At 67.0% G+C, this 21209-nt stretch overlaps 3 protein-coding genes across 4 annotated transcripts; 2 read left to right on the top strand and 1 right to left on the bottom strand.

Moving 5' to 3' along the window:
• On the top strand, window positions 1–2121 carry CDK2AP2 (cyclin dependent kinase 2 associated protein 2). Its single transcript, XM_056131776.1, has 4 exons — window positions 1–535; window positions 854–954; window positions 1049–1181; window positions 1626–2121. The coding sequence occupies exons 1-4, from the start codon at window positions 454–456 to the stop codon at window positions 1691–1693; spliced, it is 384 nt and encodes a 127-aa protein (XP_055987751.1). The 5' UTR covers window positions 1–453; the 3' UTR covers window positions 1694–2121.
• Window positions 2122–3024: 903 nt separating this feature from the next.
• On the top strand, window positions 3025–14855 carry PITPNM1 (phosphatidylinositol transfer protein membrane associated 1). 2 transcript variants are annotated; one of them, XM_056131757.1, is made up of 24 exons: window positions 3025–3189; window positions 3890–4011; window positions 5156–5370; window positions 5462–5583; window positions 5722–5946; window positions 7452–7778; window positions 7853–7948; window positions 8025–8132; window positions 8936–8997; window positions 9083–9333; window positions 9557–9746; window positions 9831–9938; window positions 10075–10232; window positions 10308–10489; window positions 10931–11101; window positions 11581–11742; window positions 11910–12058; window positions 12146–12256; window positions 12821–12937; window positions 13196–13344; window positions 13424–13573; window positions 13676–13859; window positions 13943–14071; window positions 14370–14855. In XM_056131757.1, the coding sequence occupies exons 2-24, from the start codon at window positions 3934–3936 to the stop codon at window positions 14622–14624; spliced, it is 3699 nt and encodes a 1232-aa protein (XP_055987732.1). In that variant the 5' UTR covers window positions 3025–3189; window positions 3890–3933; the 3' UTR covers window positions 14625–14855. The 2 variants fall into 2 exon arrangements, with proteins under 2 accessions (XP_055987732.1, XP_055987733.1); XM_056131758.1 differs by lacking the exon at window positions 3025–3189 and adding an exon at window positions 3370–3386 and having other exon boundaries at window positions 3888–4011.
• Window positions 14856–15171: 316 nt separating this feature from the next.
• AIP (aryl hydrocarbon receptor interacting protein) lies at window positions 15172–20413 on the bottom strand. Its single transcript, XM_056131680.1, has 6 exons — window positions 20194–20413; window positions 17248–17427; window positions 16018–16206; window positions 15756–15932; window positions 15530–15671; window positions 15172–15439 (listed from the first exon to the last, which is right to left on the bottom strand). Exons 1-6 carry the CDS (start codon window positions 20290–20292, stop codon window positions 15234–15236), a joined length of 993 nt encoding a protein of 330 aa, XP_055987655.1. The 5' UTR covers window positions 20293–20413; the 3' UTR covers window positions 15172–15233.
• Between the last annotated feature and the right edge of the window lie 796 nt (window positions 20414–21209).

Genomic DNA, 21209 nt, shown 5'->3' with positions numbered 1-21209 from the left:
CCGGGGGCGGCACGCAGCGCCGCGAGGGGACGGCACGGGCGGAAGCCCCCCCGCCCCCGAGCACGCACCGCCGCGGCCCGCGGGCCCCCCGCCTGCCGGGCCCCGGGACTAATCGCCGGGAGAGCGCGCCGGCCCGGGCCGCGAACTCGCCAATTGTGGAGGGCGTCGGCCCGCGCCCAATCGGGAACAGACAGGTGCGAGGTCCGGAAGGCGGCGGCCAATCAGCGGCGGTTGCGATCCGTGGGGGCAGGCCCCGGCCAATGAGGACGCGCGAGTGACATCCAGGCGCACCAATCGGGAGTAAGGGAGCCTGCCCGCCCGCCCGCCCTTCCGGCCCGAGCTCTATTTACCAGGGGCGTGCAAGCCGCTTGCCAATCGGATCGCGGCTGCGCGGCCCGGCAGCCAACCCCGGAGGAGCGGCCGGCCGGCGTCCGCCGCACCCAGGAGTTGGGGATGTCCTACAAACCCATCGCCCCCGCCCCCAGCAGCACCCCCGGCTCCAGCACCCCCGGGCCCGGGACCCCGGTCCCTACAGGTGAGCTCCCCCTGCTTGCCTGCTTTGCCTGCCCGGGCGGTCGAGGGAGGGTGCACGAGAACGACGGCCTGACTTTTGCAGCCGGGGGCCTGCCGCCTGCCCTCGCCCGGCCTCAGTTTGCCGGCCCGGGGAGTAGGCGTGGCCACGCCGGGCCCGGTGGGTGGAGCGCGGGGGAGGGGTTTGTCCCTTGAAGTTGGGCGGCGGGGCTGGAAGCAGCCTGCGGGAGGGACCGGGACCGAGCATCGGATCCGACGCGGGCGCGGGCTCGGAGCGCCGGCCGCCGGCCTCCCTGCCCCGCGCTGACCTCTCTTGTTGCAGCCGGGAGCGTCCCCTCGCCGTCGGGCTCGGTGCCGGGAGCCGCGGCCCCTTTCAGGCCCCTGTTTAATGACTTCGGGCCGCCCTCCATGGGTTACGTGCAGGTGAGTTGGGGTCCAGGCCTTGCCTTTTTTTGGGGGGGGTCACCGCAGACCCCCACCCCGGGGCCTGAGTTCACTGCCCCGGTCTCTTGCATAGGCCATGAAGCCTCCGGGCGCGCAGGGCTCGCAGAGCACCTACACGGACCTGCTCTCCGTCATAGAGGAGATGGGCAAGGAGATCCGGCCCACCTACGCGGGCAGCAAGAGCGCCATGGAGCGCCTGAAGAGAGGTGAGTGTGGCCAGCCCAGCACCGCACCGGCCTTCACTGGGGGCCCAAGGACATCTGGAGGCCACGGGAGCCATGGCGCTGGCCAGTGTCTCTCCCTAGAGAGGTGCTGTGAGCGAGATCAAAGACAGGCCACGGGTCAGGCCTTTGTCCTGCACGCAGGTGACCCGGGTTTGATCCCTGGCATTCGTTATGGTCCCCTGAGCCCCGCCAGGCGTGATCCCTGAGTGCAGAGCCAGGAGTCAGCCCTGAACATCACCGGGTGTGGCCCAAAGCAAAAAGAGAGACCTTGCATCTGCCAAAGGCGCCTTGGGCCACCCTTCAGCCCAGCCCCGCAGTGGACTTGGCTTCTGATGAGTGGGAAAAGGGGGAGGGAGGTTGGGGGGCGGGGCTGTGAGGTCCAGGGACCTGAGTGTCACACCCCGTTCCCACTCTGCCCCACCCCAGGCATCATCCATGCCCGGGCCCTAGTCAGAGAGTGCCTGGCGGAGACAGAGCGCAACGCCCGCACGTAACCCGCTGGGACCTGCCCGCCTGTGCAGCTGCCGCCGTCACCGCCGCCTGGACGTCTCCCGGCCACCGCAGGGCGTCTGCTTCTCCCTGGCCTTCACCCCGAGTCGCACTGCCCAGCCTGGGCCTCCTGACCAGTGTCCGGCAGTGGGTGCCCTCCAGAATCCAGGGAGCAGTGCTTCACAGGGACCCCCACCCCGGTTAGCTGCCCGGCCGTGTGCGTCCACCACCCCTACCCCCAGACCTGCGGACAGTGGTGGAGGTGGTGGACACTTGCTCCTGGCCCCGTCCCCACCACTGGCCCTGCCCCTGCCCCCTCCCCCAGCCGGCCCTGCCACCTCCCTGCCTTGTCTCCTGGGCCACAGTCACTCTTTTCTCAGTGTGTCTTTTGCTAAATATGCCCTTTTTTTCTATAAATAAAGGATAATTTGGAGTTGTGCTCTCAGCCGTTCAGTCTTTCTGAGTCTGGTCCTTGTTGTTGACAAGCAAAGAAGCCAAGAGGAGGCCCAGAAGTGAGGGTGCTGCTGTGTGCTGGGGGGCGCTCCCTGGGGGCCACCTTGTCCTGCTCAGCCTTGGCTGCCCGGCAGGCCAGCGGTGGGCAGCGGAGAGCCCTGGGGGCCTGGAGCGCCGCCCTCGGCCGCTGGCGCCACCAGGGGGCAGCACTGGGCAGCGGCTGCCTCCCATCTGGAGGGCACTGCCCCGGGCGGGCCTCGGGCGCTTCCTCCGAGTGTCAATGCCCCGCAAGGTGGCAATGGGGTTCAGCCCTCCGCGCCCGTGCGCGAGTGCCCTTACATCCCGAGCTCCAAAGCCTTACCCGGGGCCTGGCTACACCCCAGGCCTGACCCCTGGGGGGTGGGGGCGGCCGAGGTGCACGTGGCCGGCGGCCCGCGAGACCGACCGTCTCCCCGCCACCTTCCCGGGCCCTGAACCGCCTGGGCGTGGCCCCTCCAGCCCTGCCCTCTGCAGCTCAGCCTTTGCCCAGGGTCCGCGGGCGGCCGCCACCGGAAGGTATCGGTGGGGAAGTGCGGGAGCCTCATGTCCCAGCCCCCGCCTGGGCGCGCTGCTGGCTGAGCCCGGCGGACGCCGCTGGGACCCCCGCCCGTCGGCAGAGGCAAGTGAGACCCGCTGCACCCTCGCCGGGCTGGGGCCTTCCCGGAGCCGGCGGTGCGGGGGGCGGGGGGCTCCGGGCCCGGCGGAGGGCGGGGAGCGCGGACGGGGAGGCGGCGGGCGGGCGGGGCGCGGGACCCCGCGGGCCGGGGAGGGCGGCCGGGCCCAGGAAGGGGGCGGGGCGGGCCGGTGACGCGGCGGCCGCGGGGGACGGGCCGCAGGGGCGCCGGCGGCGGGCCGGGAGCGAGGTCGGGGCCATGGGCCGGCGCTGCGCCTGCGGAGGGGCCGGCCAGCGCGGGGAGCCGCGGCCGGGGCTGGGGGCGCCCCGGGCTCCGTCCCGAGGCCCAGCCGCGCCCGCCCGCGCCGGGTGAGGGGCGCCCGCGCGAGCCCCGAGGTGAGCCGGGCGCGGGGCGCGGGGGGCGCGCGGCCGGCCGGCGGGGCGCAGGGGGCAGAGGTGCGGGGCCGGGGCGCAGGTGGGCGGAGCGGGGCGCCCGGGCGGGGGCTCGGCCCGGGAAGTGGGGGAGGAGGACCGGGAGGCTGCGGATCCCGGGGGGCGGTGCAGGAAGGATGCCGGGGCCCGGGCGGCCGGCCCGGGCGGCGAGGCAGGTCCGGGGAGCGGGGCCAGCTGGTCCCGGGAGGTCGCGTGGGGTGCGGGGAGCACCGCGGCTGCCCAGCAGGGGCGCGCGGGCTCCGGCACGAGACCCCCCTCCCCGACCCCGGGACCCCGGCTCCAAGTGGACATCGGGGCCCCCCAACACAAGTCGGGGAGCGGGGTGCCGGGCGCGGGCCCCGGGGCCGAGCCGGGCTGGAGGGCCCGGGGGGCTCGCGGGTCCCGGGGGCCGCGGCTGCGGGGGGCTCGGGCCGGCCGCGGCGGGGAGCGGCCGCCGGGGGGGCCCGCGTCAGCGCGCGGTTGCCGTGGCGACGGCGGGCGGGGGCTCGCGGAAAGGAGGTCAGCGCTGGGCCCCGCGGCGCTGGGCCGGCCCGCGTCTCCCGCCGGCGCCCGGGGCTGCGGCCGCCCGAGCCCCCCGGTGGGCGCGCAGGGCTCGGGCCGCGCGCCGCCGCCCCGCACTGAGGCCGCGCCCGCCCTGCGCCAGGCCGAGGAGCCGAGGCCGCGCGGCGGCCCCCGAGCGCCCCCAGGATGCTCATCAAGGAGTACCACATCCTGCTGCCCATGAGCCTGGACGAGTACCAGGTGGCCCAGCTCTACATGATCCAGGTGAGCGCCCCCATCCCTCCCTCCCTCCCTCCCTCCCGGGGGCCGGGCTGACGGCAGGAGGCGCAGGCCGCACCCCAGGCCGGCGCCAGGCCCATCCCAAACCTCCCCCCACCCAGCAGTGACCCGCTCCGGGCTCGGCCCCCAGGACCGGTCCCCGACTTCGGGGGCCTTGAGTCTCCCGTCCCCCACCCCGCCCCCCCTGGCCCGGCCCCTCCTGCGCGCTCAGCCCCTGCTGATCTCTAATCCTCTTTAGCATCGGCTCCACCGCGGAGTGGGGAAGGGTTTTGCCTCCCAGGAAACCAGGGAGAATTGCGGCCGGTCCCCAGACTGTGTCAGACAGGGGCCCCGGGAGCGGAGGAAGGACGACAGGCAGGGCCTGGGGCCAGGGGGGCCGGGCAGGCTGTCCCCGGGCAGAGGACGGATCACAGACCCCCAGAGGCTGCTCTGGATGAGTCCCCCCGGCTCAGCATGAGAAGGATCTGAGATTAGGCAGCCAGGGTTCAGCCTCTGAGCACTCGGAAGGAGGTCGCAGCGAAGGAGGGGTCTGGAGGCAGGCCCTCCAGGGGCCCGAGTGATGGGACAGCCGGGAGGGCGTTTGCCCTGCATGCGGTTGACCCAGGTTCGATCCCCAGCATCCCATATGGTCCCCTGAGGACCACCAGGAGTAATTCCTGAGTGCAGAGCCCAGAGTAACCCCTGAGCATTGCAGGGTGTGGCCCCAGAATAAAAACAACAGAGGCAGGACCCCCAGAGGTGGGGTGCAGCCCACCCATGCCGGCCTTCTTGCCCCAAACACAGCCCCCAGGCTCCCTTTAACCTGAGAACTAACCTGGGCTCCTCCTGGGCCCCTCTGCGCCCGTCTCCAAGCCTTCGCATCCAGTCCCCCCGCACATCCTGTGCTCTACTTTCCTGCGCTCTGTGAGAACAGACACCCCTGGGGATCCCCCAGGACTCCCCCTAATAGTGCCTGCCACAGCGCAGACTCACCTTCCTGCTGACAGCCCGGTGCCAGGCTCTGGGTGGTGACAGGGAGGCTGAGCCCTGACTGGGGGGGGATCTGGGGGCCAGTTCCGGGGCATCGCAGAGGCCAGGCCTCGGGTCCCTGCTGCCGAGGGGCTCACCTTGCTCATCCCTGGGGCTACAGAAGAAGAGCCGGGAGGAGTCGAGCGGCGAGGGCAGCGGCGTGGAGATCCTGGCCAACCGGCCCTACACGGACGGGCCCGGGGGCAGCGGGCAGTACACGCACAAGGTCTACCACGTGGGCTCCCACATCCCAGGCTGGTTCCGGGCGCTGCTGCCCAAGGCGGCCCTGCAGGTGGAGGAGGAATCCTGGAATGCCTACCCCTACACCCGGACCCGGTGAGTGTGCAGGGCCGGGGTGCCCTCTGGGGTGGGGGGGGTGCACTCAGCCCTGACCTGTTCCCCGCCCCCACCCCCACCCCCCGCCCAGGTATACGTGCCCCTTCGTGGAGAAATTCTCCATTGAAATCGAGACCTACTACCTGCCGGATGGGGGACAGCAGCCCAACGTCTTCAACCTGAGCGGGGCTGAGAGGAGGCAGCGCATCCTGGGTGAGGCTTGGAGCCCCCCCACACACACCCCGCCTGGCCCGGCTTTCCAGAAAGGCTGCGCCATCCCCTGGGAAGGCAGCGGAGGGGGGAGGGCCCAGCCGGCCGGGATGTGGCTCAGTGCTGTTGAAACCCCCCCAGACACCATCGACATCGTGCGCGATGCGGTGGCCCCCGGCGAGTACAAGGCGGAAGAGGACCCGCGGCTGTATCGCTCGGTCAAGACAGGCCGGGGGCCGCTGGCCGACGACTGGGCGCGCACCGCGGCACAGACGGGACCCCTCATGTGCGCCTACAAGCTGTGCAAGGTGGAGTTCCGCTACTGGGGCATGCAGGCCAAGATCGAGCAGTTCATTCACGATGTCGGTGAGCACCCCCACGCCGCGCTGCAAGCTCCCTGCCTGCCCCCTGCTGACACGCCGAGCCCAGAGACAAGGGTTAGACGGCTGGAAGTGAGGGTTAGACGGCGGATGCTGGCCGCACACTCAGGACCCTGCCGGCTTCCCCTCAATGGAGCCAAGATTCTCCTTCGTTCTGTTGTGACCACATGAAACTTAGGGGTGCTCCCCGGAGACCCCCACAGACATGGTGCCAGAGTGCAGGTTCTGATGTAATTTTCTTTTTTTTTTTTCCTTTTGCTTTTTGTGTCATATCCAGCGATGCTCAGGGGTTATTCCTGGCTCTGCACGCAGGAATCACTCCTGGTGGTGCTCGGGGACCCTATGGGATGCCGGGGATTGAACTCGGTCGGCAGCGTGCAAGGCAAACTCCTTCCCTGCTGTGCTATCGCTCCGGCCCCTGATGTAATTTTCTTGGGGTGGCCTCCACCCCTCGTCCTATAGTCCATCTGTCGTCTGGGACTCCTGACCTTTAGCCCTGCCCCACTCCCCGGGACCGGAAGTTGGGGGCCCCATGCAGGTAGAAGGGTCACTTCCGGATGAGGCATGACTGGCTCCCACTCTGCCCTGCCATGAAACCAGGCAGGTGGTGCCCAGTGTTAAGCCCCTTAGACAGTGATGCCCGCAGGCCAGATTCGGTCTTGGCTTTCGTTTTGATTTGGACCCTACCTGCCAAGCTCCGGGCTTAGCCGTCACCCACTGATGCTTAGGGACCACGTGGGCCGGGGGCATAGCCCACGCTCCAGCCCTTTGCGCTCGGGCCCCGCTTTTTAAACAAGATTTCTTGTAACACCCCCACGCCCCTCCAGGTGGGGACTATTGTGATCCTCGTGTATGGACGGGAAAGTGAGCTTAGCGAGTAAAGAGACTCCTGCCTTACATTTGGAAAATTACCAAAAAAGCCCAAATAAGCGAAGGAAAACCACCCCCGTACAACCACCACGGAGAGAGAGATTTCCTCCCCGCGGCTTGGACTCAATTAGCATTCAACCATCGCTGCCTTCCCTCCAGGCTCCCGAAGTTCCTAACTTTCTTCCTCTGCTTAAGAGGAAAATATCCCAGAATGGGTATCATCTTTCACTAGAACCTTCATTAAGTGCCAGCACTTCCATTAACTATTAACACCTTCATTAACCACCAACAATTTCATTAACTGTTCGCGCCTTAATTGTTATCCGCCCGGAGAAGCCGGCAGGAGGTCCGCGGGAAGGAACCGCTGCCGTCCCTGTGCCCGGCTTCTCTGCCCGTTGCGGTGGGGTCTGTGCCAAGGGAGGGGGTCCGGGGGAGGCCGAGGGGGCACAGGCGAGGAGAAGGTGGGCAGGGAGACTCTCATCCTGCCCTACTCTGGCTCTCTGGGTGGGTGCTGGCCCCAGGAGCCCTTCCCGGACCCACAGAGCTGGGCTGGGGGCTGCAGCACCGTGAGCCTTGGGCCAAGACAGGGGGGGCACGACCCTGAAGCCCTGGCACCGACAGGTCTGCGGCGGGTCATGCTGAGGGCGCATCGCCAGGCCTGGTGCTGGCAGGACGAATGGACAGAACTGAGCATGGCTGACATCCGGGCCCTGGAGGAGGAGACTGCCCGCATGCTGGCCCAGCGCATGGCCAAGTGCAACACGGGGGGCGAGAGCCCCGAGGCCGAGCCCCCGGGGAAGCCGAGCGCCGAGCCCCGGGCGGGGACCAGCCGCGCCAGCACCCCTGATGGGCCTGAAGCCCCCCGCGGCCCCGACGCCTCCCCCGACGCCAGCTTCGGCAAACAGTGGTCCTCCTCATCCCGGTCCTCCTACTCATCCCAGCACGGAGGTGAGTGGGGGCCTGGGGTGGGGGGCGGGGAGCACGGCCGGGGAGCACAGGTTGAGCCCCCACTCGGCCCTCAGGTGGCGTGTCCCCCCAGAGCCTGTCCGAGTGGCGTATGCAGAACATCGCCCGCGACTCCGAGAACAGCTCCGAGGAGGAGTTCTTTGATGCCCACGGTGAGCGCCGCTGCCCAGGCCGGGGCGAGGGTCTCAGCAGCTGGCCCCCACCCTGACGCAGCCCTGGTCCCTGTAGAAGGTTTCTCGGACAGCGACGAGGTCTTCCCCAAGGAGATGACCAAGTGGAACTCCAACGATTTCATCGATGCCTTTGCCTCCCCCATCGAGGCCGAGGGGGCCCCAGGTAATGGTCCCCCCACCCCAGGCTGCCTCCTTCTGCACCGTCCCTCCCCCCCCGCCACTCCATGGGCTGGGGAATAATTTAGTCATGACTTCAATGGTGTTGTGAGATAAAAAGTCTCCCCAGAGAGGGGCTCACTCTGGACAGAGCTGAGGCACGTGCCTTGTGAGCGGCTGTTTCTGGCCACCCTGGTTTGATCCTTGACACCACATATGACAGCCTGAGTCCAGAGCCAGGAACAGGCCCTGAGCACCCCCAGATGGAGCCCAAGCCCTCCCTCCCCCATAAAAAACAGGATGGATTGGAGCCAGAGAGATAGGTGTCGTATGCAGGAGCCCTGGGCTTCAGCTTTAGTGCCATGTGGGCCACCAGAACCAAGCAAGGTGCAGGGTTAAGCACCCAAAACAGACAAAAAGATGGTGATGGGGGGGTGGGTGGTATCAGGGTCCCGACTAGCTCAGTGAGGGTCTTCACTGGGGCCTGGGAGGGGAGGTCAGGGCCAGGGAGGCACGGCAGAGGTGGTCTTTGTGGGGGGAGGGGCTGAGCTAGGGGCACTGACCCATTTCCCTGTGCTAGTGTGTCCTGCTGGATGGAACCTGCCAGGCTGGCCAGCCTGTGCATGGGGAACACCCACCAGCTGCGGGCTGGCCCCAGCAAGGCCCAGCCACATGCAAGACCTTCAAGATCTAGGCGAGAATTACGGAGGCCGGGTAGTTGCTCTGGCAGGCACTGATTGGGGTCCAGGGAGTGTCAGGTGAAGGGCTCCCCAGGACCCCCCGGCCTCCTCCCGGCTTCCTCTCCCACAGAGCCTGGAGCTGAGGTCACCAAGAACATCAGGGACGGGACACGAGTGCCCAGGGATTCAGAGGTGAGAGGAGCCCCCTGCCTGGTCGGGGTTCTGCCTGCCTGCGGCTGGGCCCCCTCTCACACATGCACACCCCCACGCCCCGCAGGGCCCCGATGGAGCCAGTGAGCTGGGGGCCGAGGCGTGCGCCGTCCACGCCCTCTTCCTCATCCTGCACAGCGGCAACATCCTGGACCCCGGCCCCGCCGACGCCTCCTCCAAGCAGGCAGACGTGCAGACTCTGCGCCTGGCCTTCGAGGCCGTCACCCGCATCCACTTCCCAGAGGCCCTGGGCCACGTAGCCCTGCGCCTGGTGCCCTGCCCGCCCATCTGCGCCGCCGCCTATGCCCTCGTCTCCAAGTACTGCTGGGGCCAGGGATCAGGAGCCCCCGGGGCAGGGGCGGGAGAGGCCAGTCACACACACGCTGGACCCGGGTTCTCTGGCACAGTCCTGGGCCCGGATGCCTTCTGCCCCAGAGGTCCACGGTGCTCGTGCACATGTGCACAGGCCAAGGGGTGGTGGCGGGGGGAGGCACAGGGGGCCTGGAGGTCCTCTCCACCGGCCACCCCCCCTCTCTTGCAGCCTGAGCCCCTACAGCCACGACGGCGACAGCCTGGCCCGCTCCCAGGACCACATTCCCCTGGCCGCCCTGCCGCTGCTGGCCACCTCCTCCTCCCGCTACCAGGGGGCTGTGGCCACCGTCATCGCCCGCACCAACCAGGCCTACGCCGCCTTCCTGCGCTCGGCAGAGGGTGCCGGCTTCTGCGGGCAGGTCGGGGGCTTGGGGGGGGTTCCTGGGAGCCCGCTGCCCGCCCCCACGGGCATCCCCTCCTGATGGCACTGCCCTCTTGCCCAGGTGGTGCTGATCGGGGACGGCGTTGGTGGCATCCTGGGTTTCGATGCGCTCTGCCACAGTGCCGGCACGGGCACGGGCAGCCGGGCCAGCAGCCGCCGGGGAAGCCTGGTCAGTGCGGTCGGCGTATGGCCTCCTTCCTGCTCCCACTTCCTGCCCCACCCCCACGCCTGTCCCTTCGCTTCCAAATAAGTCGCGATCCCTCATCCCTACTCCTGAAGATCCGTCTCGGCCCGGTTCCTTCTAGAACAACGAGCTGCTCTCACCCGAGGTTGGCCCCGTGCGTGACCCGCTGGCAGATGGCATTGATGGGCTGGGCCGGGCCAGCCCAGAACCCTCGAGTCTGCCCACCCAGCGGCCCCCCAGCGACGTGGCCGGTCCCGAGCCGGAAGGCGCCCAGAGCAGGTGTGGCTCCCACCCTGGGGCCAGGCTAGGGGAGTGGGGGGGTCACCACTGAGCCCCTCCCTGTCCTCCCCACAGCCTGCAGGCAGCACCCTCCAGCAGCTCCTCGGGGGAGCCGCGGCGGGCCAGCACCTCTGAGGCTGCCGACTGCCCGGCCAGCGCCGCACGCCTAGACTTTAAGGTCTCCGGCTTCTTCCTCTTCGGCTCCCCGCTGGGCCTGGTGCTGGCACTGCGCAAGACAGTCATGCCCGCCCTGGAGGGTGAGCACAGGGAAGGGCTGATGCGGGCCCCCTGCCCTTCCCCCACACACACACATAGCACCATGTAGGGGGCTGGCAAGGGGCCCAGAAAGACGGGACCTGCTGAGGCCAAGTCCCCAAAGGACCCAGGAGGGAGCCAGGGCCCTCGAGGGGGCCGAGAAGTGCTCCTTCCCCCACCTCTGGGGCAGCAAGAAGGCTCTGTCGTCCCCTCCCCCCTTAAAATCCTCGCAGGGGTGGCTCCTGGGGGCACTGGGGAAGTATAGGAGTGTGGGGTGGGACCCTATAACCTGCTCTCAGGCCAGGGACCACTTCCTGGCCCGCCTCATCCCTTAGCCCAGGGCTCTCACTTGAAGCAGTTGGGGGTGCTGGCTCGGACCCCAGAGCAGGAGAGGGTGCTGTTTACACTGACACTGCCCTCCCCCCCCTTTTTCTGGGAATCAGTGGCCCAGATGCGACCGGCCTGTGAGCAGATCTACAATCTCTTCCACGCGGCTGACCCCTGCGCCTCCCGCCTCGAGCCCCTGCTGGCCCCCAAGTTCCAGGCCATCGCCCCCCTGGCTGTGCCTCGCTACCAGAAGTTCCCCCTGGGAGATGGCACGTCCCTGCTGCTGGGTATGACCCCCACGGCCCCCCACCAGGATGAATGGGGGAGGGACGGCGTGAAGTAGCTGCTGCCTCATGGCCCCTCACCTCTCCTCCGGTCCAGGCCCTTCCTGGCCACGTGTGTTTGGGGGTGGGGGGGCTTTGGATTCCCAGGCTCCTCTGATGTTCAATGCCCAGGTGTGAGGGGCAGTGAGGGGGCATCCATGTGCCAGTGTCTGAGCAGCCGCCAGTATTGGGGTGCAGGTGCCACTATCCAGAATCCCCATGTTGGCATGGACCAGACAGGTGCAGGCCACACCCACTTGCGTCCCTGGCCCCGCCCCTCTAGGCCACACCCAGCAAGGGTTCCCCGCCCCTCTAGGCCACACCCAGTTCAGAGTCCCCGCCTGACCCATGTATTGGGGTGGGAGGCTGAGCCCTGCCTCGGCCCAGCCCTGGTGGGGGTGAGGGGGTGGGAGGCCTGCCACTGAGGCCATGCCCTCCTGCAGCTGACACTCTGCAGACCCACTCCAGCCTCTTTCTGGAGGAGCTGGAGCTGGTGCCCTCCACGCCCACCTCTGCCAGCGGCGCCTTCTGGAAGGGCAGTGAGTTGGGCGGGGAGGTAGCCGCGCCGCCAGCTGCCCCCAGCACCACCGGCGAGGTGGTGAAGAGTAAGTCGGGGTCCTCCTGGCTTGCGGGGTGGGAACGCGGGGGGCACCTCGGAGGCCCAGCATTTCCCACCCCTCACCTCAGCACCTGGCCCGGGCTCTTGGCGGAAAGGAGGGCGGGGGCCGGGGGGAGAGGCCCCCGCTGACCCGCTGCCCGCGCGGCCGTGCAGTCCTGGAGCGCTGGTGGGGGACCAAGCGGATCGACTACTCGCTGTACTGCCCCGAGGCGCTGACCGCCTTCCCCACCGTCACGCTGCCCCACCTCTTCCACGCCAGCTACTGGGAGTCAGCCGACGTGGTGGCCTTCATCTTGCGGCAGGTGGGCCCGGGGACACGGCCAGGGGGACAGGGCCGCCCGGGGTGGGGGCGCCCTTCCTAGGGTCTTGTCCGCCCCGGCCCTGTGCAGGTGATCGAGAAGGAGCGGCCACAGCTGACCGAGTGCGAGGAGCCGTCCATCTACAGCCCAGCCTTCCCCCGGGAGAAGTGGCAGCGCAAGCGCACGCAAGTCAAGATCCGGGTGCGGCCCTCCAGTGCAGCCGGTCCCTATTGCCCTGCCCCAGTGAGGCGGGGCCATGCCCTGTAGGCCACACCCACCTGCGTCCCAGGCCCCGCCCCTGGGCCACACCCAGGGCAGGGTTCCCCGCCCAGTCTCCACCCCACTCCTGTAGGCCACACCCACTTCAGAGTCCCTGCCCAGTCCACAGTACCCCTTTAGGCTACATCTAGTCCGAAGTCCCCGCCCAGTTATCAAACTGCCCCTGTAGGAGACACCCAGTTCCAGAGTCCCCGCCCAGTTTCCACCCTGCACCTCTAGGCCACACCCAGCTCAGAGTCCCCGCCCAGTTTCCACCCTTGGCCCCGCCCCTAATGTAGCCCCACCTCTTGTCCAGGCCCCGCCCCTATCCTAAGCCTGGCTGTGGCTCCGCCCCACCTCCTTCCCCCACCCCCTGCCCATCCTATCTCATGCGCCCCCCCCAACCCCAGCTTCATCCTCTACATCCCAGACATGCCCCCTAGAACAGACCCACACAACACGGTCACCCGACTTTCCTCCCGCGCTCACACCTTCTCCTCTCACCAGAACGTCACATCCAACCACCGGGCGAGCGACACGGTGGTGTGCGAGGGCCGCCCCCAGGTGCTGAATGGGCGCTTCATGTACGGGCCCCTGGACGTGGTCACGCTCACTGGAGAGAAGGTCAGACCCAGGGCCTGGCCCCGTCACAGCTGCACCCATCGGCCGGCGCTCCGCTCTTGGTTCCCGGAGGGGGCCTCTGGCCTGATGGGTTTAGCACCCCCTGAGCCCCCCCCCCCACGACGGGCTGTGCAGGGCCTCCGGCCACTGGGGTGATCGTGACCCCAGCTTCCCTGCCCCCGGCCACGATCGTCACTCCTGACCCCAGCTTCCCTGCCCCCGGCCACGATCGTCGCTCCTGACCCCAGCTTCCCTGCCCAGGTGGATGTGTACATCATGACGCAGCCCCTGTCGGGCAAGTGGATCCACTTCGGCACGGAGGTCACCAGCAGCTCGGGCCGCCTCACCTTCCCGGTGCCCCCCGACCGAGCCCTGGGCATCGGCGTCTACCCGGTGCGCATGGTGGTCAGGTGAGCGCGCCCAGCGAGGCCCCTGCCCCGGGTGGGGGGCTGCGCGGCCCGGCGCGCCCCTCACCCCTTCCCCTCGCAGGGGCGACCACACCTACGCCGAGTGCTGTCTGACGGTGGTGGCGCGGGGCACCGAGGCCGTGGTGTTCAGCATCGACGGCTCCTTCACCGCCAGCGTCTCCATCATGGGCAGCGACCCCAAGGTGCGCGCCGGCGCCGTGGACGTGGTCAGGTAGGCGTGGCCAGGGCCCAGCGGCGGGGAAGCCACGACGCCCCTGCCCTGCCCTGCAGCGCCGCACTGACCGCCGCCCCCTCGTGCCCAACCCCCCCGCAGGCACTGGCAGGACTCGGGCTACCTGATCGTGTACGTCACGGGCCGACCTGATATGCAGAAGCACCGCGTGGTGGCCTGGCTGTCGCAGCACAACTTCCCCCACGGCGTGGTCTCCTTCTGCGACGGCCTCACGCACGACCCGCTGCGCCAGAAGGCCGTGTTTCTGCAGAGCCTGGTGCAGGAGGTGCGGCCGGGAGGCCCCGGTGGTCGCGAGTCCCCCGCCGCCCGCCCCCAGGTGGCTGACTGCCCCGTGCCCCCCACACACAGGTGGAACTGAATATCGTGGCCGGCTACGGCTCCCCCAAAGACGTGGCGGTGTACGCGGCGCTGGGCCTGCCAGCCAGCCAGACCTACATCGTGGGCCGTGCAGTGCGGAAATTACAGGCTCAGTGCCAGGTGCGGGCTCCGGGGACTGCAGGGAGCCGGGCCTGGGGCCGGCAGATCTGAGCACCCCAAGGAGGACCTCCTCGGACAGGAGGGAGCACTTGGCCTCCTTTGGGGGGACAAGCCCAGGCAGCCGCACAGCACAACTACACTTCCTGCCCACGGCTCCCATCTGGCTGAGGTCCCCAGGAGTCCACGGGAGGGGTGGAGTAGGAGCAAGGCAGGGTGCCCCCCCCCCCCAGCCACGTGGGGCTGTGCTGGGGTCAGGCGTGTGGCGCTGCCCTTCAGCCCTGCCCTCCTCTGCCTACAGTTCCTGTCCGATGGCTACGTGGCCCACCTGGGCCAGCTGGAAGGCGGCTCCCACCCTCACTCTTCAGCGGGACCCTCCAGGGCCAAGAGCAGCTATGGGGCAGCCGGCCCCGCCGACTTCCTCCGCAAACAGAGCCAGCTGCTTCGTTCCAGGGGCCCCAGCCAGGCCGACCGCGAAGGGCCCGGGACTCCGCCGGCCACGCTGGCCCGGGGCAAGGCCCGCAGCATCAGCCTCAAGCTGGACATGGAGGAGTGAGGCGGGTCCCGCCGCACCTGAGTTATTTATTCACACGCTACCTGCGGGGCCGCGTGGAGCTGGTCCAGGTGGCCCTCGGGCCCCTGCTTGGCCCCCAGCCCCACACCCTGCACCCGCCCTGCCCCTCAGGGTCACTTCCCTTTCATGTGGGGGACACAGCCAGCCCCGGGGGAGGGAGGGGGCTCTCCATGCCTGTACTTCCACGAGAATAAACACCAACTGCTCCCCGCCTGGTGGCTGCCTGCTGCACTGAGGGGCCAGGCTAGAACCTGGGCCTCCCGGGTCTCATGGCCGGGTCTGCACAACCCCTGCAGCAGGGGTCCAGCAAGGCTTCCCATGGGAACCTCTGGTCTGGATGCCAACAGACGTCTGGGGCTCAGAGGTGGGCTGCTTGTGTGGGAAACCCCCTTCAGACATATGCCTGGCTGGTGGCTCTGGGCACCTGGGCTCTTTCCACAGTGCTCTCACTCCTGTGGGGGCCCCGGGCCTGGGTCACCACAAACACCCACATACCCCAGCTCGCCACAGGAGTCAGCCGGACAGTCCGTGAGAGAACAAGGTGTTTATGTACAGAGAAGCAAGCTAGAGGCGGGCCCGCAGGGCGGCCGCTCAATGGGAGAAGATACCCCGGAAGCGGGCCTTGTCCTCCTGGTCCTTCTGCCGGATCCGGGCGTCCAGGGCACGCAGCTCCCGGCTCACCACGGGCGCTAGGGCGGGGTCCAGCTGCAGCACCTTGGCGAAGTCGGCCTGGGCCTCCTGAGCGTTCCACACGGCCGCGTGGGCCTTGCCCCGCTTGAAGTAGGCCTTCACGTTGTCTGCGGGGACAGCCACAGGCACGCGAGTGACGCGGAGCCCGGCCAGCCAGCCGGCCAGGAGCCCCCCTGCGGGGCAGCGCGGGTGCTCACCGTCATACTTGTTGAGGATGGAGGAGCAGTGGTCCAGGACCTCGTAGTACTCCTGTGCGACCAGCTTGCACTGGCAGTAGTTGAGCAGCAGTGGGGTGATCTGCTGGTCCAGCTCGATCCAGTCGGGGGAGCCGGGCTGTTCCTGGGGCAGGCACAGGGGCCACTGAGCTCTCGCGCCTCCCTCCCTGGGCTGAGGCCCCCGCCCCCGCCCGCCACGCCACGCCACCTTCATCTGCAGGTTCTTCAGGCAGGCGATGGCGTCGTAGTACTTGGCGGCCGCCTCCTGCACGTGGCCCTGGCGGTAAAGCCGGTTGCCCTCCTGGTGGATAAGCGGCACCGCCTTCACCTTCTCCTCGTCTGTCATGGCCCAGGGGTCCTGTTGGTACGTGCCGGGGCCCTCCACCTGCGGGGACACAGGCCAGTGAGATGCCGTCGGCGCTGATGCCGGGGTGGGGGAGGGGCGCGCGGGTGGCCGGGGGCCCCCTCACCTTCAGCATCTCGATGTCGAAGACCAGAGGCTGGGGGTTCTGCTGCAGGGCGTCCAGGTCAGCGTGGCCCAGCGACGTGTGCTCGTGCATCTGGGCCACGCCGCAGCAGTGCCGCTGGCCCTCCATCGGGTCCTTGCCCGCTGCGATGTTGCGAAGACTCTTGGCCACCAGCGGGTACAGGACCACATGCTGCGGGGGATGCCAGCCGCTTGGTCAGCGTGGCCGGGCTGAGGGACATGGGCCCAGAGAGGGACGGCAAGGAGGGCAGCAGGCCTTGCGCTGCTGAGAGCTGTGTGGGGACCCCCGGGGCTTCTGGCTCTGCCCACACTCTGGCCACCCCAGCAGAATGTCCCCCAAAACACACACTCTCTCTCTCCAAGTCAGCAGAACTAATCTCCCGCCTCCCCCTCCCGGGACCCAGGTCCCCCACGCCCTGCTGTGTCTGCCTGGAAGCAGGGACCCTGGTTTGTCATCTGTCACTCGAAATAGTGGGGTGGGGTGCCCCAAAAGTCTGAGTGGCTCGTCCCACTATGCTGTACCAACTGGGCTCTGGGTTGGTCACTTTGGAACGAGAGGTCAACGGGCTGGATCCCTGCCTCACAGAGGCTAAAACCCAGGCAGAGACCACAAAAAGCCTGGCCATGTAGCGCAAGACAGGTGCAGGACTCAGAGAAGAGGTTCCAGCCAGGAGGGACAACCAGAGAGGGCTTCCTGGGGGCGGCGACTCAGGAATTTGCTTTGAAGTTTCAGGGGGAATGCTGGCCAAGAAAGAGTTGGCGTGGTGGGGTGATAGCACCTGCAGGGGCCCTAGTTTGATCCCCCCACACTGCATGGTCCCCTGAAGCTGGGGTGTGCTCCTGGTGGCCCTCTGCGTCACATCACCAGGCCTTAGGCTGACAGGCCCACTGAAGACAGCTTGGGAGACCCCACCCAAAAGGGGGCAGGGCTGTGAGTGTCACCGGGGGCTCTGGCCTGAGAGAAGCAAGGGCTGAAGATCTCCCTGCTTCCTCCCTCTTGGGGCCACACCGAGCTATGCACAGCCCGTGCTTGGGGTCACCCAGTTCTGGGGTGCGGAACCAGGGCGCCTCCTGCATGCGTGGCCTGTGCTGCCCTCATGGTGTTCTGGCCCCTGGGGGGGGTTCATCCTCATGGGAGAACATTCCCCACTGCAGTTGGGCTGCAGCGTGAGGCCCCGGAAATGCCCCCAGGAGCGGCGGGGCAGGGGGTCACCTTGACGTCGCAGTGGAAGCTGGCGATCTCGCCCTCACGCATGCCGCACACGATGGTCTCCCACACAGGCAGCTTGAACTTCTTGCCGATGATGAGCTCCATGGGCTTGCCGCGGGCCCGGCTGTCGTCCAGCACGGTGGCGTCCTTGTCACTGTGCAGAGTCCGGTAGTGGAACGTGACCTGCGGGCCACACGCATGATGGGACAAGCGCACAAGCTCCTCTCCCCCTGCCCCCACCGGCCCAGCCCCCACCCGCAAAGGGCACCAGGGACAGTGAGGGACAGGGCTTCCTCCCTGACCTGACCCCTGGCCAGAGCCCTCCAGCCCGACTAAGCTCCCCCCTCCCTGGGTCTGGGGGACTGGGGGACGCCCAGCTCTCAGAGTCACCACTGCCTTAGCAAAATTTGGAACCGGGGTGGGGGTGGTCACACCCAGCAATGCTCAGGGGTTATTCCTGGCTCTGTGCTCAGGAATTACTGCTGGTGAGCTTGGGGGACCAGATGGGGTGCCGAGGATCGAACCCAGCTCTGCCATGTGCAGGAAAACGCCCTGCCCTCTGTACTATCCCTCTGGCCTCGAGCACCTTCTGTGCGTCTGCTCTCTGTGCCTGACCCCAGGACAGCCCCCCGCGACTTCAAGAAGGCGGGGGTCTCAGAGAGGTCACATGTGGGGGTGGGGGCAGGAAACACTCTTGGCAGCCGGAAAGCTGAGATCTGAGCAAGGCAATCTTGTAGCAGGGGATGGGCAGGGCACACCTGTCCACCGCTCCAGGACCCCAGCGAGGCATCTGGGGTCTGCGGGATGGATCCCAGCGCCCGGAGCACTTGATCTGGGACAGGGATGGGTGGTGGCTCGGGGGAACGTGATGTGACATGGTCTGGAGACTGCTGGGCTGGGAACAGATCGTGAGTGAAGACACAACAGGAAGGTGACTTAGGAAGTGGCCGCAATCACGGGGTGGGGGAGGGGAGGAGGGGAACCGAGCCCTGAGCAGTCAGGCCCAGGCAGTATAAGGGTGTTTTCTCACAAGCACTGAGGCTGGGGGTGCTTGGCACTAACACAGAGAAGTCCTGGGCACCTCCGGGAGGGGCTGAGCTGCCAACCGGAAGTCCAGGCCATGGAGAATGGGGAGCTGGAGGTCCTTTTTTTGGGGGGGGAGCAGGGGGTACCCCCACACCCAGGGATGCCCAGGGGTTACTCTAGGCTCTGCACTCAGCAATCACTCCTGGCGTTGCTCGGGGGGACCGTATGTGGTGCTGGGAACTGAACCTGGGTCAACCGCCTTCGAGGCAAACACCCTCCCCACTTGTACTGTGTCACTCCAGCCTGTGGGGGTCACGTTTAAGGAGAGGTTTAAACAGACAGGAGGATTAGGGCCTGGCGAGGTCTTTCACAGAGACGGAATCATCGGGGTGAGTTCAGAGAGCAGCCATCAGAAGAGCTGAAGGGGCATGCTCTGCACCCCCACATCACACTGCTCCTCAGAACTCAGCTTCCACTTCCACACAGTGAAACAGAGTCGACAGCAGCCTGAGGTCATGGGATAAAAGGAAACACGGCCTGACCTGTGTCGGGCGCCACTGCTCCCACACTTGACTTTCCGCGTTTTGGGGGGCTTTGGGGGGTAGTCACACCCAGAGGTACTCAGGACTACCCACTGTACTACGCCCAGGCTCTGACACTATGAAACTAGGGTGAGCGGGCAGGGCACAGACCTCAGTTTGATCTCTGGCACCCCATAGGGTTCCCCAAGGAGCCCCACCAGGACTGATTTCCCGCAAAGAACCAGGAGTGCCAGGAGTAAGACCCTGAGCATCACTGGGCGAGAGCCCCCCAAAGCCAAAATAAGTAAGTTCTCTCTTCCTGTCAGCTCATCCAGGGGCCCTTTTGTCCGGCCAGTCCTCAAGGTCACTCCCCCCAGTGCCTGGGCCCCCCTGGTCTCCCACCTAGGACCCCTCTGAGGTTTATTTATTTATTTATTTATTTATTGGCCACGCCTGGCGATGCTCAAGGATTACTCCTGGCTCTGCACTCAGGAATCACTCCTGGCGGGCGCAGGGGACCATATGAAGCGGTGGGGACCGAACTGGGCCCACCAGGTGCAAGGCAAACACCCCCCCCTCTGAGATCTTTTGAAGCGATCTCTACGCTACCACCCCCCACCATGCTTTCAGATGATCCACGCAGGACCAGCCGGGCTCTGAGCCGCCCAGTCTTGGCCCCAAGCTGGCCAGGGAACTGCTGCCTGCCCGGGCAACACCAACGAGGTTGGCCAGGAGCGGCCTGAGTTCATTCATTCACTTCACGGGCCTGATCCCTGGGACCCTGCAGGGCCAGGGGCTGTGCACGCAGGCAGCCGGGAAGGCAAAAGCCTGGAGAGAACCCAGGCTGCCCGGGGAGGGAGCAGACAGGCTACTGATGCGCAAAGCAGGAGGCCGGGCGTTCCTGACTCCCAGCCCTGATCTGTCCTCCTGAGGCCATCAGAAAGCTGCCAGAGTACCCGCCTCGCACACCTGACCACTGGGCCCGTCCCTTGGGTTTGTGGGTTGGGCCATCTCTGCGTTTGCGGGTTCGGGGCGAGACGCTAAGTGTTTTCAGAAGTCCTTCCATCTGCGAAATGGTCCCACCCTTGCAACTTTCACAAGCCCCTGGTCCCTCCCAGGTCTTCCCTCCATCAAGTCCTGAGGTCAAAACCCAGCAACCTGCCACCGCAGTGACTGACAGCCTCCCAGCCAATGCGGTCACACGGTCAGGCCGAGGGGCGTGGCCCAGGGCCGCACTCGGGCCCAGACCGCCAGCCAATCAGCGTCGAGCTCCGCATGTGAGCCGCAGGGTCACCGGCGCCGCCGCTGGGCATGCGCAGCCTCTCGCCTAAGGCCTCCTCCCGCCTCGCATGCGCGCCGCCGCCGCCGCCCGGGGTCCGGGGGAGGGGGGAAGGACACGAACCTTGGTTCCATCCCGATAGTCGGGGAGCTCTCCGTGGCCCTCCTGTATCACACGCTTTTGGATCCCGTCCTCCCGGAGTCTTGCGATGACATCCGCCATCCTCCTTCCCCGCTGCTCTCTTTCGGCAACTTCCGGACTCGCTCGGCAGCTTCCGGACCTGCTTCGGCAACATCTAGCGCTTCGGCAACTTCCGAGCGAGCGCCATGTTGGCTGAGGGCAGACGCCCTAAAGGGGCGAAACATGGAGTCGGACGGTGATTGGTCCTCTGCGCGGCGAGGAGCGAGCGGATTGGGCGGGGGGCGGGACCGAGGCGGGTGGGCGGGGCCAGAGCGGGCTGGCAGGCCGGGCGGAGTCCGGGGTCGATCAGGGCTGCTGGTGACCTGGAACTAGCCAGTCCGCCGGTGGCTGGCCCTGGAGGCTGGGACCACCCCACTTAGAACGGTAGAGTTAATAGGACGCATTACACAGCTGAGAGATCGGCATCGGGAGGAGGGAAGTCTTAAAGCGACCGTTTTATTTCCATACCCTGCAGCTACAAATGTTGATTTCGTGTGTGCAGTTATCTTGGGAATAGTTATTTTTGCATCGTTGATTTTTCTGAAAACAACAATGGAAGAGGGAAAGAAGGGAAGGTTTCAGTACGGGCGTGGGAACCATAAGCGTTCCCCCCACCCCCACATAGAGCCTCCTTGTTCTTGGGGGGGGGTCTTTATTATTGATTCCCCCCGGTTTCTCCCACAAATTAGGTGTCCAGTAAATATGGGAGAATACATGAAGGTGGGAAACACTCGGGGGACTGAAGCAACCTTTTCACCCCTGGAGACAGAGGAGGGCTGTTAAAAATAGCTGTGAGCCACTTGGGCTTCCAGTCCCCGTGGTTCAGAGAGCCAAGGAAGGGGCGTGTCTCAGGACCTTTGCACCTTCTTTCCATCTCTGTAACTGAAGGATTACTGTCCCCTGCCTCCCCACCACCACCACCACCACCACTCCCCGTCCCCTGTGACCCAGGTGCTAAG

The sequence above is a fragment of the Sorex fumeus genome, unplaced genomic scaffold (genome assembly GCF_029834395.1).
Source record: "Sorex fumeus unplaced genomic scaffold, SorFum_2.1 ptg000093l, whole genome shotgun sequence".
NCBI classification, from domain to species: domain Eukaryota; kingdom Metazoa; phylum Chordata; class Mammalia; order Eulipotyphla; family Soricidae; genus Sorex; species Sorex fumeus.
The sequence above is the reverse complement of the archived record's forward strand: the minus strand, read 5'-3'. Positions and strand labels throughout refer to the sequence as shown.

What these genes read in the sequence shown, in the direction of transcription:
- CDK2AP2 (XM_056131776.1), top strand. Translation starts at nt 454, where the DNA reads ATGTCCTACAAACCCATCGCCCCCGCCCCCAGCAGCACCCCCGGCTCC. An exon ending in CCTCCATGGGTTACGTGCAG is followed by an intron (nt 955 to 1,048) that starts GTGAGTTGGGGT and finishes TCTCTTGCATAG; the next exon opens with GCCATGAAGCCTCCGGGCGC. An exon ending in CATGGAGCGCCTGAAGAGAG is followed by an intron (nt 1,182 to 1,625) that starts GTGAGTGTGGCC and finishes GCCCCACCCCAG; the next exon opens with GCATCATCCATGCCCGGGCC.
- PITPNM1 (XM_056131757.1), top strand. Translation starts at nt 3,934, where the DNA reads ATGCTCATCAAGGAGTACCACATCCTGCTGCCCATGAGCCTGGACGAG. An exon ending in CCCAGCTCTACATGATCCAG is followed by an intron (nt 4,012 to 5,155) that starts GTGAGCGCCCCC and finishes CTGGGGCTACAG; the next exon opens with AAGAAGAGCCGGGAGGAGTC. An exon ending in CACCGGCGAGGTGGTGAAGA is followed by an intron (nt 11,743 to 11,909) that starts GTAAGTCGGGGT and finishes GCGGCCGTGCAG; the next exon opens with TCCTGGAGCGCTGGTGGGGG.
- AIP (XM_056131680.1), bottom strand. Translation starts at nt 20,292, where the DNA reads ATGGCGGATGTCATCGCAAGACTCCGGGAGGACGGGATCCAAAAGCGT. An exon ending in ACTATCGGGATGGAACCAAG is followed by an intron (nt 17,428 to 20,193) that starts GTTCGTGTCCTT and finishes TGTGGCCCGCAG; the next exon opens with GTCACGTTCCACTACCGGAC. An exon ending in TGAAGAACCTGCAGATGAAG is followed by an intron (nt 15,672 to 15,755) that starts GTGGCGTGGCGT and finishes TGCCTGCCCCAG; the next exon opens with GAACAGCCCGGCTCCCCCGA.